Source organism: Aspergillus terreus, genomic scaffold, assembly GCF_000149615.1.
Source record: "Aspergillus terreus NIH2624 scaffold_7 genomic scaffold, whole genome shotgun sequence".
Taxonomy (NCBI): domain Eukaryota; kingdom Fungi; phylum Ascomycota; class Eurotiomycetes; order Eurotiales; family Aspergillaceae; genus Aspergillus; species Aspergillus terreus.
Genome location: NT_165930.1, coordinates 1,708,249 through 1,721,499, shown reverse-complemented (window position 1 = coordinate 1,721,499; position 13,251 = coordinate 1,708,249). Strand labels below are relative to the sequence as shown.

Here is a 13,251-nt window from a genome sequence, read left to right as displayed (position 1 = left end):
GACGGTGAAGGCGGGGGTGGCCCGATTGAGGCTGGGACGGGACTGCGGGTCGATGTCTTCATCTTGCAGACCGAGGCCTTTACTGGTGGCGTAGAAGAGGGAAAACGAGAAGCCGAAGTCGATCACCTATGGGAGACGCGGTCAGACGGTCCATGCGACAGGAATTGGCTTCTTTAGAACACGGGAAACATACCCAGGCCAAGAGCATCAGATAGTCATGGAGGGCGAGTTTTCGGACGATGAAGATGCGGGAGAAGAAACGGAGGGCCACAAAGACGGTCGCGAGGGCGAAGATGACGAGGGAGACGACCAGCACGTCGGTGCGATGGCCCTGCATCGTGGGCGGGGGACACCGTCCGGCGCAATGTCGGAAGAGACACCGAAGAGGGAACGGGAGACGTGAGACTCAAACCGCCGGGAAGGACCGCCATTCAGGAGCGATCCAGAGCGAAGGCGACGGGTGGCGCAGCGATGAGATGGGACGACGGCCGCGGCGACATGATCAGTGACGACAGAGGGAGAGGGGAGAATGCGAGGGACGGAGAGGGACGGAAAGGAGGAGGAAGAGAGAGAAAGAGAATTGAACGAGCCGAGAGAGGATATAAGAGGGAGAAGAGGAGGTTGGAGGCGATTCCGGGCAGGGCGCGAGAGAAGTAAGACATGGAAGAGGGAAGAGGGATACGAAGCAAAAGAGAAGTTTGTGTGGTTCGCGTGGGTCTTCAAGGGATGGAAATCCGGGGGGAACCAGTCAGCCCCAACACCATCAACTGAACTAACACTAACCACTTCGATCGCATTCCATCGCATCCAACCTTCTACCGTGTTCACAATGCGACTGTACCACGGACTCAGTCAGACCAGTATAACTATCACCACTGTCTTCTTCAACTCTACAACCGCATCCTCATTCTCCGTCAACCATCCACAGGTACCTACGACCAGACTGAAGTCAAGCTCAGGATCGACCTTGCAGCAATATTGATTGATCCATCACATTTCCACGCATTCTCGTGATGGTTCCGGTCTATATATACGACGAACTCAGGAACCATTTTAACCATAACAATAGCAATAACGAACCCCTGTGATCCGCCCCTGATCGCCCGATCAAGGCTTGGCTTTTTTGCCCGACAACCCAGCACCGCACTCCCGGGTTGAACATTGCATATCCTGAAACAGACCAACCGATCCGTTGATAGCGATAAGCGTCATCAAATTTACGGAGTATATGGGGTGCCTTAGTGCGTCCGAAGATCAGATTAGGCGTCCGCGGATGTCATCCGGGACGACACTATCGACGGATGGGCAGTGGCGGTGCTGGATCGTCCGAGCACTCAGGGGTAGCCTACTCCGTATTATTATTATTACTACTATTATTATTATTACCTCTACGATCCTCCACGCGATTACACGTCCAAGGGATGGTACGAAACAAGAACTTTTCATTTCTCATCATTCAACCCGCCATGCGAATACCCGATCCCTCATGGCCGATCTTAGTCCATCGTAAGTCTCATGGAGCGCATCCAGCGATCTGATCTGTGTTTGTGGAAAGAAAAAGAGCTTTCAATAAACCGAGCGGTCTATACATAAGAACACGATAAATCATCGACTCCGTGGAGCCCGGTTTGTCAACCAATATGCATAAAGAAAGTAAGAAGGGTAAAAAATGTTCGAAAAAGGGTTCTGTCGAAGAAAAGAAGAAAAGATCAGATTTACTCCATCCACCATTCCACACCGAAGAGACGGCCTTCAGCGAAAGCCGCCAGTTCGCTGAAGAAGTGGCGGGACAGGTCGATCGAGGTGCTGTCGCATCCCATGCACTTGTCGACCACCTTTCCGGTCTTGGTGGAGCCGCCATACTTGATGGTCACCGTGCGGCCACAGTCGCTGTCCTTCATGATGCCCACAGGGAGCGCCAGCACGTTCTCCGTCTCACCATCATTGGTGTAGCCGCAGCTGCTGGGGGCGCTGGCCGAGGTGGCCGTGTCATAGAAGGTGACCTGACTCGTGCAAGGCGATTCCTTGGAGCAGGCACCGGAGTAGTCTGCTGCTGCTGCTGCTGCCACTACCACCAGTGGGAGGTGCCGAACTAGTTCGACTGAGCTTGGACTGTGGTGGAGGAGGAGGTGATGGGAACAGCGGTAGTGGTGGCCTGGATCTCCGAGGGTCGTGGGCTCCTGGGCAGGGACGGTGGGCTGAGGAGCAGGCGCCACGGTCGTGGGAGCGGCAGTGGTGGTCGGCGCGGACGACGCAGGCTGGGTCTCCACGGGCTGAGTCTCCTCGGGCTGAGTGGGCTCGGGAGTCTCGGTGGGAACGGCGTGGGTGACGGAGACGACAGTGGTGGGGGGAGGCGCGGGGGCCTCGGTGGTGGGCTGAGCACCATAAACGGTGGTAGTCACATCGACGGTGGTCCAGACGACGGTGGTCGCCGTCTCATAGACGACGACATTGCCGCGCTTGTTGACGGGGGCTGCAGCGGCGAAGGCCGCAAAGAGAGAGCCGGCGAGGGCCAGAGATTTGGCGAGAGGAGCCATTGTAGAAGATGTAGAGAGTGAGAGTTGGAAAGCCGTGAGAAACGGTCTGGTATAGATTGGATATCTCGGTTGAGAAGGTCTTCAGGAGAGACTCAGAGTAAAAAAGGATTGACACGACTGCACAGCAGTACGAAGGAGGGAGAGACACTCAAGAGTGACAAAGGAAGGAATGACAGGGACTGTCGAGAAAGAAAGGACTGTGAAACCGAGAAAGGATGGATGGATGAAAGAGAGAGAGAGAGAGAGAGAGCGGAAGGGAGGGTGGTCTGGTTTAATATTAATCTGAGCAGGGTTTAGCGTGGCAGCGGTTCACAGACTTCATTGTTGGTCTAGTCTCGTCTAGTCTAAGGTAGTATGAGGAATGGACGAGTCCACCCACTGGGAACGAACCCCATGGATCCCAGCAGGGTCCTTCCCAGTCGGCCCGGTGCCCATTCCTTTTCATTCTGGAAATTACCAGGTCGAGATCAAAAAGAACATCCAAAGAGATGGGTTCCTATAGATATCTGTAGAGGTCAATGTCACCTGCAGTGGTACATTGAATATACTCCCGTACCAGGTACCTACTCAGGTACCTAACCTACCTAACCTACCTAAGGTACTACGTGGACGCAGGAACCGGTCAGGAACCGTTCAACCATACAAAACTGTTCAGCTGTTCAGGCACCCGTCAATAATACTCGGTAATAATCAGACTGGGATGACGATCGACTCATTGGTTGCAAGAAGGTTGGCGCCGGTGTTTGGCGTTGGTCAGCACTAGACTGTCTCTAGTTTAGTGCCTCTACAGTCTCTTCGCTCACTCGTCCACCGCGTCAGGGGGATCACCGCCAGCGCCACTCGGGCTGTGTGGCTTAACCGCCAACGCTCCCACTGTCGGGGAAAGGAATGTATCAGGAACAGAGAGGAATGAGCGTCGCGAACTCGCGAAGAATGCACACGCTACGGTCCAGCCGAAACTATGTAACCTAGTTTCTTCCGATGAACCATCGACGGTCGACTCTGGACTCTATAGGAAGGCAATGCGGCAATTAAATCCGCTCCACATCCACGGGTTTCTCGTGGGGAATTGCCCCGTGCCCCTCGGGATTATTCTACGGAGTACAGTAGTGTATACGTAAGTACTCTACAAAGTCCTCCATAGGTACAGTAGTTATAGGTCTCAATCTATTCAGTGGCCAATTGCCCAATTCCTGACCAGTCCAGAACTCCCGCTCCCCACTCTGTCATTTCCGATGGTGGCTAACTGAACAGAAACAGCGAGAGCCCCTCTCTAACTAGCCGGCCACACCGAGCCACGACTCCTCCGGACCCCTCCGTCCGCGAAACTTCCCCAATAATCGGGTCCTCGTCCGACAGTGTGACTCGCACAGCTCCCGAGACCCACCCGCCTTGAGCTGGCATACGAGGGCTGAACAAGAAACCCGATACCACAACGGTGGCCGGCCTAGACTCCTCACCGTTCCATCCACCCCCCTGTCGCTATATCACTGCCCACTATAACTAACTCATCGTCATCTCGCCCATGCGCCAAAATGATCCGACGTGGAGAATTTTCACCGGTGCCACGCAAGGCACTGCTGCCGCTTGGTCTGTTCCCTACGGAATACATCCGGTCGTCCGCTGTATCACATCATGCATTCAAAGACGAGAAAAAAACAAGGCATCCAATCTTTACGTACAGGTCAAACCATCCCAGCAAAAAAAGAATGAAAAATGAAATCAAATCAAATCAAATAAAACCAGTGCACCGATCCATCAAGCTCATGACATAGAAATATACATACATACAATACCATGCATCCCTCGTCTAACCCTGGCACATCAGGCACGCCTCCTTGTTCTCAATGCTGCACTGCAGCACCTTCTGCGAGTAGATATCACTCTCCCGCTCCGAGCTCTCCTTGCTCCCATCCTCCTCCTGGGACGCCCCATTGCTCGCCTCCGCGCCCGAACCGTCACCCGTCAGCACCCGAGGGCTGCTGTAGTCCGATCCGTTGACGCCATTACTCTCCTCGTGGCCGTTGGTCTCTGCCGCCCGAGGCACCGCCGCGTACGCACTCGACGCCGGGGCCCCCGTGCGCTTCTTATATGCTGCACTGACCCGCGCCACGTTGGTGTCCGCGACCTTCAGCTGCTCCTGGTCCACCGTGAACTGGATGGGCGCCGACGCCGCCATCGTCCGCAGGTAGTACATGCCCGTCTTCAGTCCCATCTTCCAGCCCGCAAAGTGCATGCTGGTGATCTTGCCCATCGTCGGCTCCTTCAGGTGGATGTTGAGCGACTGCGACTGGTCGATGAACGCTCCCCGGTCCGCTGCCATCTGCAGGATCGTTCGCTGCGAGATCTCCCACACCGTCTTGTACAGAGCCTTGATGTCCGCCGGGATGTTGGGGATGTTCTGCACCGAACCGCCCTCGGCGATGATCCGGTTCTTCATGTTGTCCGACCACAGTCCCAGGTCCACCAGGTCCTTCAGGAGCCAGGGGTTGACCACCTGGAACTCACCCGCCAGCACACGACGCGAGTAGATGTTGGAGGTGTACGGCTCGAAGCACTCGTTGAAACCGAGGATCTGACTGGTACTGGCCGTAGGCATGGGCGCAACCAGCAAGCTGTTGCGGACACCCGTCTGGGCGATCTTCGCCTTCAACGCATCCCAGTCCCAGAGGTCAGTGGGAGTACGGTCCCACATGTCGTACTGGAGGATGCCCTGGGACACTGGAGAGCCCTCGTAGGTCTCGTACGGTCCCAGCTCCTTGGCCAAGTCGGACGAAGCAGTCAGAGCACCGTGGTAGATGGTCTCGAAAATCTGAATGTTCAGCTGCTTGGCCTCAGGAGAGTCAAAGGGCAGGCGCAGGGCAAGGAAAGCATCGGCCAGACCGTTGACACCAAGGGCGATTGGACGGTGACGCATGTTGCTCTTCCGGGCCTCCGGGACGGGGTAGTAGTTGATGTCAATGATCTTGTTCAAGTTGCGCACCAGGACCTGCACAACCTCATGGAGCTTGCCAAAGTCGTATTCACCACGAGTCGCATCCACAAAGGTGGGGAGAGCGAGAGAAGCCAAGTTGCAAACAGCCACCTCATCAGGAGCACTGTACTCGACAATCTCCGTGCAGAGGTTGGAGCTGCGAATGGTTCCCAGGTTCTTCTGGTTGCTCTTGCGGTTGCAGGCATCCTTGTACAGCATGAAAGGGTTGCCGGTCTCAGTCTGGGCCTCAAGAATAGCATACCAGAGCTTCTGGGCCTTGACGGTCCGGCGGCCACGGCCTTCCTTCTCATATCTACCACGGGTTAGCATAGAACAGTATCGAAACGGAGTACACTATAAACTCACTTCTCGTAGAGGGCATCGAACTCGTCGCCGTAGACATCTGCCAAGCCAGGAGCCTCGTTCGGGCAGAACAGAGTCCAGTCGCCATTGGCCTCGACCCGCTTCATGAAGAGGTCGGGAGTCCACAGGGCATAGAAAAGGTCACGTGCTCTGACCTCCTCTTTGCCGTGGTTCTTGCGCAGATCCAAGAACTCGAACACATCCGAGTGCCAGGGCTCCAGGTAGATGGCAAAGGCACCCGGACGCTTGTTGCCGCCCTGGTCAACATAGCGAGCAGTGTTGTTGAATACCCGGAGCATGGGAACAAGACCGTTGGAGGTACCGTTGGTACCACCAATGTAAGAGCCAGTCGAGCGGATACGGTGCACGTTAAGGCCAATGCCACCAGCGTTCTTCGAAATCATGGCACAGGTCTTCAGGGTGTCATAGATACCCTCAATGCTGTCCTCCTTCATGTCCACCAGGAAGCACGAGGCAAGCTGGGGCTGGGGAGTGCCGGCACTAAACAGGGTAGGAGAGGCGTGGGTGAAGTATTTCTGAGACATCAAGTGATAGGTCTCAATGGCCTTCTCAATGTCATTGCCGTGGATACCCACGGCAACACGCATGAGCAGATGCTGGGGACGCTCTGCAACCTTGCCATTGATACGCAGCAGGTACGACCGCTCCAGAGTCTTGAAACCAAAGAAGTTATAGTTAAAGTCCCGGTCGTAGACAATAGCCGAGTTGAGCTCGTCAGCATGCTTCATAACCGTCTCGTACGTTTCCTTTGATATCATAGGAGCCGGTTTATTATTCCGTGGGTTCACATAGTGAAAGAGGTCAGAGATGACCAAGGAGAACTGCTTCTTCGTTTGCTTGTGAAGGTTGGAAACGGCAATACGAGCCGCGAGAATGGCGTAATCAGGGTGGGTAACGGTCATGTATGCAGCAGTCTCGGCAGCCTGCAAGGAAGTTCATGTCAGCAAGCGTTCCTCGCGGTGTGGTCCGCAAGACGAGGATACGTACCAGGTTGTCCAGCTCGACGGTGGTGACACCCTGGTAGACACCCGAGATAACCTTCTGGGTGATAGCAGCAGCGTCGACATGTTCAGGATCAAGGCCATAACAGAGTCTCGATACACGAGCCGTGATTTTATCGAACTGTACGCGTTCTTTGCGTCCGTCTGCAGGAAAAACCGGATCAGCAAGGGTTCGGTAGGTCAAGTGGCGGTGAGACCAGCGAGGAACTTTCTCCAAAAACCTAGGCATGCACCTAGGCTGGAGAAGGGTGGGATGGAGGGTTTGGGGCCAATGCTCACCTCTCTTGTAGACAAACATTTTTCGAGGGTATAGGAGGGAATCTGAGGAGAATGAGGAAAGACGTAAGGGTATAGGAATGTATTACTAGAATGGAGGTATGTGAGACTTGTAGAAGGAATAGGAAGAGGGAAAGCGCGTTGAGAGGAAGAAGAAGCGCTCGAGGAGGAGTGGAAGAGAGGATGAGAAGGGAGAAAGAAGTCGGAGGGGCAGAAAGTGTGGCAGATATTTGATGCTGGTCGCCGGGGCGAACGCGTGCCCAGTGGATATCAACGCGAATTTTCGTGTTTGGACCAAATGGGCTACCCTTATTTAGTCCCAAGAAGGCAAAAGAAAGCCCGCTGCTGAGTCAGCCGGCCCAACCACGCGTCTCTTGGGTCGGTCACCTGAATTGCCGCATCACGCCACGAGCCTCTTTTGGGTCCGATATCGACAGAGCATTCCACTTCTATCAGATAGGCGTTGATCAGTGGGGAGTAATGAGTAGGTGGGGATACGGAATCTGATAATCAAGTAGAAATATAGCATGGCGAGCGGCCCATGGGAATCCGTCCTTGATACATGCTTGGTTATGCGAGTGCCTCGAAATCCACCTACGACACACTCTCCATGAAGATATGTAACAAAAGTTGATTCAATATATGACCCATCTAATGGTTAATGCACAAGAATTGAAGAGATGCACCCCGAACGCATCCCGAAACCGTCTCCACTAATTGATGAACCCGCCGAGATCTCACAGCGTCGCAGCAAATCCAACGAAAACGACCGCCGCAAAGGCAGCTGCCGACACGTGACGGTCAGAAGAACCAGAGTTGGGAGTCTGGGTAGACGAAGCGGCGGAAGCAGAGCTAGAGCCAGTTTGGGAGCCGGAGCTAGTAGACTTGGAAGAGGTAACTGCAGTAGCAGTGGTGAAGCCAGTCGACTTGGAACCCGCACTGGAAGTGCCAGTAGGAGAGGAAGAAGAAGAAGACGAGATGTTGACATCTGAAAAGATCAATTGGTCAGCGCCTACAATCCATCTTGAGATCTGGGCCAACACAGCACATACCGACTTTGTGGCCTGCCTGAGCGCAAGTCTTGGAGTAGTAGTTCAGGGCATCCTGCAGGTCATCATCGCTGCAAGTGTTCGCGATCTGCTTCTGCAACTTGTCGGAGTTCTTCACACAGGCTTCGTTGAAGTCCGCAGGGTTCGAAAGAGTGGTACTGGCAGGATGGTTAGTCAAACACGACTCCTCCACCTCGAATGGCGCGGATCATACCCCACAGCGGAGAGGAGACAAGCGGGAGTCGACGCAGCAGCAGCGATGTTGGTCAGAGCCAAGAAGGAGAAGACGATGGCGGACTTAGGGAAGTACATGGCGATGGAGTTAGACGGTCAAGATTTGAAAAGCCGAGGTTTGGAAGAAACAGCGCGAGATCGTGTCAATCGAGCGAACGAATGAAGGAATGAATGGGGTATTCGAAAAGAGCGACAGGGTATGAACCGTAAAGAGCGTGTGGATGAAGGAAGGACGGCAACAAGGAGCGATAGAGAGATTTGTTGAAGACGAGATGAAGAGGAGTCGCCAGGAGTCGCAGCAGTCAGCCCTGAACGGGGCGGCTGTCTCACCCAATTCAGCATGGAGGGCTGTCGATCTCCCTGGGGACTGTAACAATACTGCCAATATTACCACCTCGATGCCCCTCGGCAGGGTCCTGGACCTGACTAGTCCTGAAATGGCAACATCTCAGGGTCTTCATTGGTGGGGAAGGCCGTGATGGTGTTTCTTGTTGCGTAATGTTTTGTATCTGATAATATCAAATGGTAAATTATCGCCGCAAGGTACACACAGGTCTAGATCTCCCTGGATGGCCCTTTTGGGAGATTGTCTGGTATTTTTAGAATACCTCGGACTATTGGACTCGTACATACCTACTCTGTATATCAGACTCATGTGCTGTTTGTAGACGGCTATAGAATCACATCTGAGTTGTTAACCTTTTGTGCTAACCTCATGTGGCCTGGCAGCAGGCAGCAGGATGTACACAAGCAAAAGGGATCCAATCCCTCGTCGTCCGGTTTTACCACCTTGAATCAAATATCAACTATGGAACGAGAGTATAATTCTCGCCTACAAGCGTGTCTGCGAGAGATTCCGCGTTCATTCGCGGCTCGGACCTGTCATTTTCTTATTTTATGCTTCTGATTCTCAAAGAGTCGAAGCTCTCGTGTGGTTTTTTGAGCTCATATTCTCAATCCAATCTAAATTATCGGGAGATCTGTCGCAAGAAGACAGCAACTTCAAGTAATGCAACACATCTGTTAGCACTCCCACTCCAGAGTATAGACCACTTGAACGTGACATGCTCCAACGCGTCATACTTGCTGTACGGATTTCCTGCCTGAGTAGGGTCTGGCAGGATAGTCACCATTTGCAAGACACATGGCTATGAGCCTACGATTCCTGCGTGTACAGGCGAGATGTACTGGATATAGAGAAGGCGTGCCTGGAACTTTCCAGCCGGGCGACGATTCTAAAATCTTCAACACACTTCGATGACCCAGTCATTCTGCGTGTTTACCAATATGTATAGTGACCTTGATGATAAGTCTGTTTATATCCAACATACTAGCTGTGAAGTAAACACGGCTACGCATTTATCCACTGGGACATCAGCGTGTATAGGAGATCGTCTCGCTCGGTTCCTGGTACTGTAGTGTTTGTGCATAATAGCGATATCAGATCCTGGCGACCCCGGAGTCTATAATGCCATCATCACCGTTTCTAATGATTCATCAGAGATTGCTCCACAAAAACATACGGCACAAGATGCAAAATTCCCAACAAAAAGTTCGCTACAGGCAGCAAAAAAACAACGCGCAGCAGAGAAACAACCAAAAACATGCCAAACGCTCACAGCTCCCATTGAGGATCATATGAACTCGTAATGATCTCCTGCACCGGTAACCGGAAATCCACAATCTCCCTCCCATTGACAAGATCGTTCTCCGTAACGCGCTTCTCTGCCTCCGCTTCGTCCTTCGCAATCCCAGCCTTAACATGCCGCCGCACGAGGCGCCGCCGCGCGACCTCAAAATCCACATCAACAAACCACAGCTCATCCATCAAGGCCGCGGCCCGGTTCCACGGCTCCTTATCCAGACTGAGATAATTCCCCTCGAAGAAGATCACCCGACACGACGCCGGAATGGTAATGTCCCCGTCGACGGGGTCTTTGACCTCGTGGTCGAAACTCGGCGCGTACAGGCTCGGCGTCGCGGCCGTCAGCGGCTCGCGCAGCGCCTGCACCAGCTTCAGGAACTTCTCGCCGTCGAAGGTGAACGCCGCGCCGCGCCGCGCCGCCGCATACACCGGGTCCGGCATCTCGGCAAGCTGGGCCCGCGTGAAATGGTAGCCATCCATGGGGACGGCGGTGGCGATGGGTGGCTGGCCCGCTGCGTGCGTCATGTAGAGCTTGTTGATGCGCGAGGCCATGTTCTTGGCCAGTGAGGTCTTCCCCGATCCCGGGATCCCGCTCACTGCGACCAGCAGGCGTGCATTATCCGGTAATGTCTGGCATTTGCCTGGAGCAACGGTTAGCGGTGAGGCGTATGTGGGGTTGTGTGGTTGTGTGGGTGCAGCGACTCACCCCATATCTTGTCGACGAGGCGATCGACCTGCGTGTCCATGACTGACATCAGGAGTGGTCAGTTGGTGGGAAGGCGAGCAAAGCGGGTTCGGTGTACGATCAGTGGAGATAAATCCGGACAGAATGCGAGCAATGCTGGGGATGTGCGGCGTGGATGGAGCGACGAGGAGAAAGAGTGCTACGGAGACATCTGAGGGCGAATGGATTTCTTATGGAGCTACACCGAGGGTGTGGAGGGTGATGATGTTGAATCGGCCAAGAGAGCTCCGCGGTTCTTCACGATAAATAGACGCAATCATAGGCGGGGCTTGTCATCGGAGTGGGGTACTGCGATCTGGAGCATTATTAAGGTCGTCAATTACTCTTATTAGACGTTTTTTGAGAGCACTACGTCACAGGGGAAGTTCATCCTCCGTTCACCGCTCGCAGGAAAATATGACGACTGCTGTGATGTGATGCTGCAGGCGTTCTTGTATTGAAGTCTTCCGATTGCATCTTCATAGCCATGCCCCGCTGCAATGCCCTCGGAATTCTATGCTGCCGTACTTTTAGACACGCAAACTATGGTCACACGATCCACCACAAGCATCTCGAAAGCAAAACAGAGCTACCGATAAGAATGTGCCACAGTGAATCCTGATATGAACAGAAATATTGAACCCCGCTAACGCCTGATCCCCACCCGCTGAAACCCATATCGACCAAAACAATTTCCATACCAACTGGGCAGATAAGGTGAACCATATTTAACACAAGAAGTAGAAAGAAATAAAGATAGCATATTTACGAACGTCCCGATGGGCCATCAACGGCGCTAGATCGGTTGGAATCCTCGACGGGCCCATCTCTCTGGGTGAGGGAGCGCGACAGTCCAGCTGCCGCCCACAGGTCATCGGGAATCTCCTCGCGGCGCGCGAGTCGATCCAAGATGACCTGCATCTGCTGAAGATCCGGATCGGGGGACGAATCGGAGATCGCGAACGAGATAGTCGGGATGGGAGGGTGGTTGCTCATAGTCGAATGAACGTTGTGAGCACGTCTCATCGCGTCCATTTCGCGCACACGTCGGCGATAACGTCGGAACAATGACTGCTGGTTGATCTCGCCGTCTGAATCGGAATAATCGGACTCGCTGGAGCTCGGATAGTCGCACGGGTTGAGAAATTCCGGGTACGGATCAAGAACCATCTGCACGGTGGCAGAGCCGGAGTCAAGCGAGCTGGGAAGGGTGCCAAAAGAGGTGGTGGAGCTTCGGGAGGTGCCGTTCATGGAAGCGTTCGTCCCCGTCGCCGACGCCGACGTGAAAGAGGAGTCCGCGCTGGGAAGATTGGTGTCCGGGGTGATGGTGGTCAAAAGCGTCTCCCACGCATCGTTTGCTGCGTCGACATCCGGGCTCACGCTCCGCTGGCGATCACCCAGTCCGTCGACGAGAGAATCACGGTTCGGACGCGCCGCCTCGTTGATCGAGCGTTGGCCGACGCGACGGAGTAGAGGGATGGTGGATCCTACCGAGACATCCCCTAAGCCATCCGACCGGGGGAAAGGCGACAAACGGACGACATCTGGCTGGCTCTGGGGGGAGGCGGTTCTGTGGTATGCGATCGCGGGGGCGAAACGAGGAGTGAGAGAGGGAGGATCCTGTTCCAGGCGACCACCGTCGTCTCCCGGTGACGGACGGCGGTATAAGCTGGGCAACGGTGGATGGCGCGGAATTCTCATTCGCTGACCCGGACGACTATGACGAAGGACATCTTGGAGCAATCGTTGACCAGCCTCGCGAGCGCGGGAATCTCCCAGGCCGTTGGTGAGGTCGAAGGGGTCCTCGCCCGCACCAGGAGTGGGAATAGGAGAGCGCACATGGCGCTGGAGGCCATTCGCTTCACGGTCAAACTCCTCGGCGAAAGGACGATGGAAAGGAGACCGCAAAGTAGCGCTGCGCAATGCCGAACCAGTATAACGCGACGGACGACGAATGGTGGCCTGACGACGGATGGCAGAGCGGGCAGCGGCACACGGATCTTTGAGATGGGTGTTTTTCGGAGCCTCAGTGGAGGATGGCTCGCGGAACATTCTGTATCATGTCAGTCATGAACAGCCGTTCCGTGCGTCATCATGGCGATGGGGGACGATCGCGTAACACCGAGAGGAGCGGCAAATAAATGAAATTAAATCATAAAATCGGGACGGGGAAGGGAAAACTCACGGTATACCCATGATGAAAGGGGCCTGCTGCGATGGTTTCGCAGGAAAGAAATCGCTTTAAAAATAAGAGAAAAAAAAACAAAAACTTCTTTAAAAAACACGTCGCTCCACGGTTATGGTAGGTAGACGCAACGCGACGTGTATACTGAGGAGAAAGGGGGGAAGCGACTGCGGGGAGTTAATAATAATAATACTAAAAGGAAGGGTTTCAAGCTGATGGAGAAAAAGGCGGAAAGATTTGGT

The 13,251-nt window shown here is 54.1% G+C and overlaps 5 protein-coding genes across 5 annotated transcripts; all 5 read right to left on the bottom strand.

Annotated features, from left to right (window-relative positions):
• Nucleotides 1-1,254: 1,254 nt before the first annotated feature.
• Nucleotides 1,255-2,537, bottom strand: ATEG_05561 (RlpA-like double-psi beta-barrel domain-containing protein; the record flags this gene model as incomplete). The annotated part of the gene is made up of 2 exons (XM_001214739.1): nucleotides 1,255-1,345; nucleotides 1,720-2,537. The coding sequence occupies 2 exons, from the start codon at nucleotides 2,535-2,537 to the stop codon at nucleotides 1,255-1,257; spliced, it is 909 nt and encodes a 302-aa protein (XP_001214739.1).
• A 1,810-nt stretch (nucleotides 2,538-4,347) lies between these two features.
• On the bottom strand, nucleotides 4,348-7,125 carry ATEG_05560 (ribonucleotide-diphosphate reductase subunit RNR1; the record flags this gene model as incomplete). Its single annotated transcript, XM_001214738.1, has 3 exons — nucleotides 4,348-5,824; nucleotides 5,878-6,818; nucleotides 6,883-7,125. 3 exons carry the CDS (start codon nucleotides 7,123-7,125, stop codon nucleotides 4,348-4,350), a joined length of 2,661 nt encoding a protein of 886 aa, XP_001214738.1.
• Nucleotides 7,126-7,909: 784 nt separating this feature from the next.
• Nucleotides 7,910-8,533, bottom strand: ATEG_05559 (putative GPI anchored cell wall protein; the record flags this gene model as incomplete). The annotated part of the gene is made up of 3 exons (XM_001214737.1): nucleotides 7,910-8,160; nucleotides 8,225-8,379; nucleotides 8,436-8,533. 3 exons carry the CDS (start codon nucleotides 8,531-8,533, stop codon nucleotides 7,910-7,912), a joined length of 504 nt encoding a protein of 167 aa, XP_001214737.1.
• Nucleotides 8,534-10,070: 1,537 nt separating this feature from the next.
• On the bottom strand, nucleotides 10,071-10,846 carry ATEG_05558 (kinase-related protein; the record flags this gene model as incomplete). Its single annotated transcript, XM_001214736.1, has 2 exons — nucleotides 10,071-10,741; nucleotides 10,807-10,846. 2 exons carry the CDS (start codon nucleotides 10,844-10,846, stop codon nucleotides 10,071-10,073), a joined length of 711 nt encoding a protein of 236 aa, XP_001214736.1.
• A 743-nt stretch (nucleotides 10,847-11,589) lies between these two features.
• On the bottom strand, nucleotides 11,590-13,020 carry ATEG_05557 (uncharacterized protein; the record flags this gene model as incomplete). The annotated part of the gene is made up of 2 exons (XM_001214735.1): nucleotides 11,590-12,877; nucleotides 13,010-13,020. The coding sequence occupies 2 exons, from the start codon at nucleotides 13,018-13,020 to the stop codon at nucleotides 11,590-11,592; spliced, it is 1,299 nt and encodes a 432-aa protein (XP_001214735.1).
• Nucleotides 13,021-13,251: the final 231 nt, after the last annotated feature.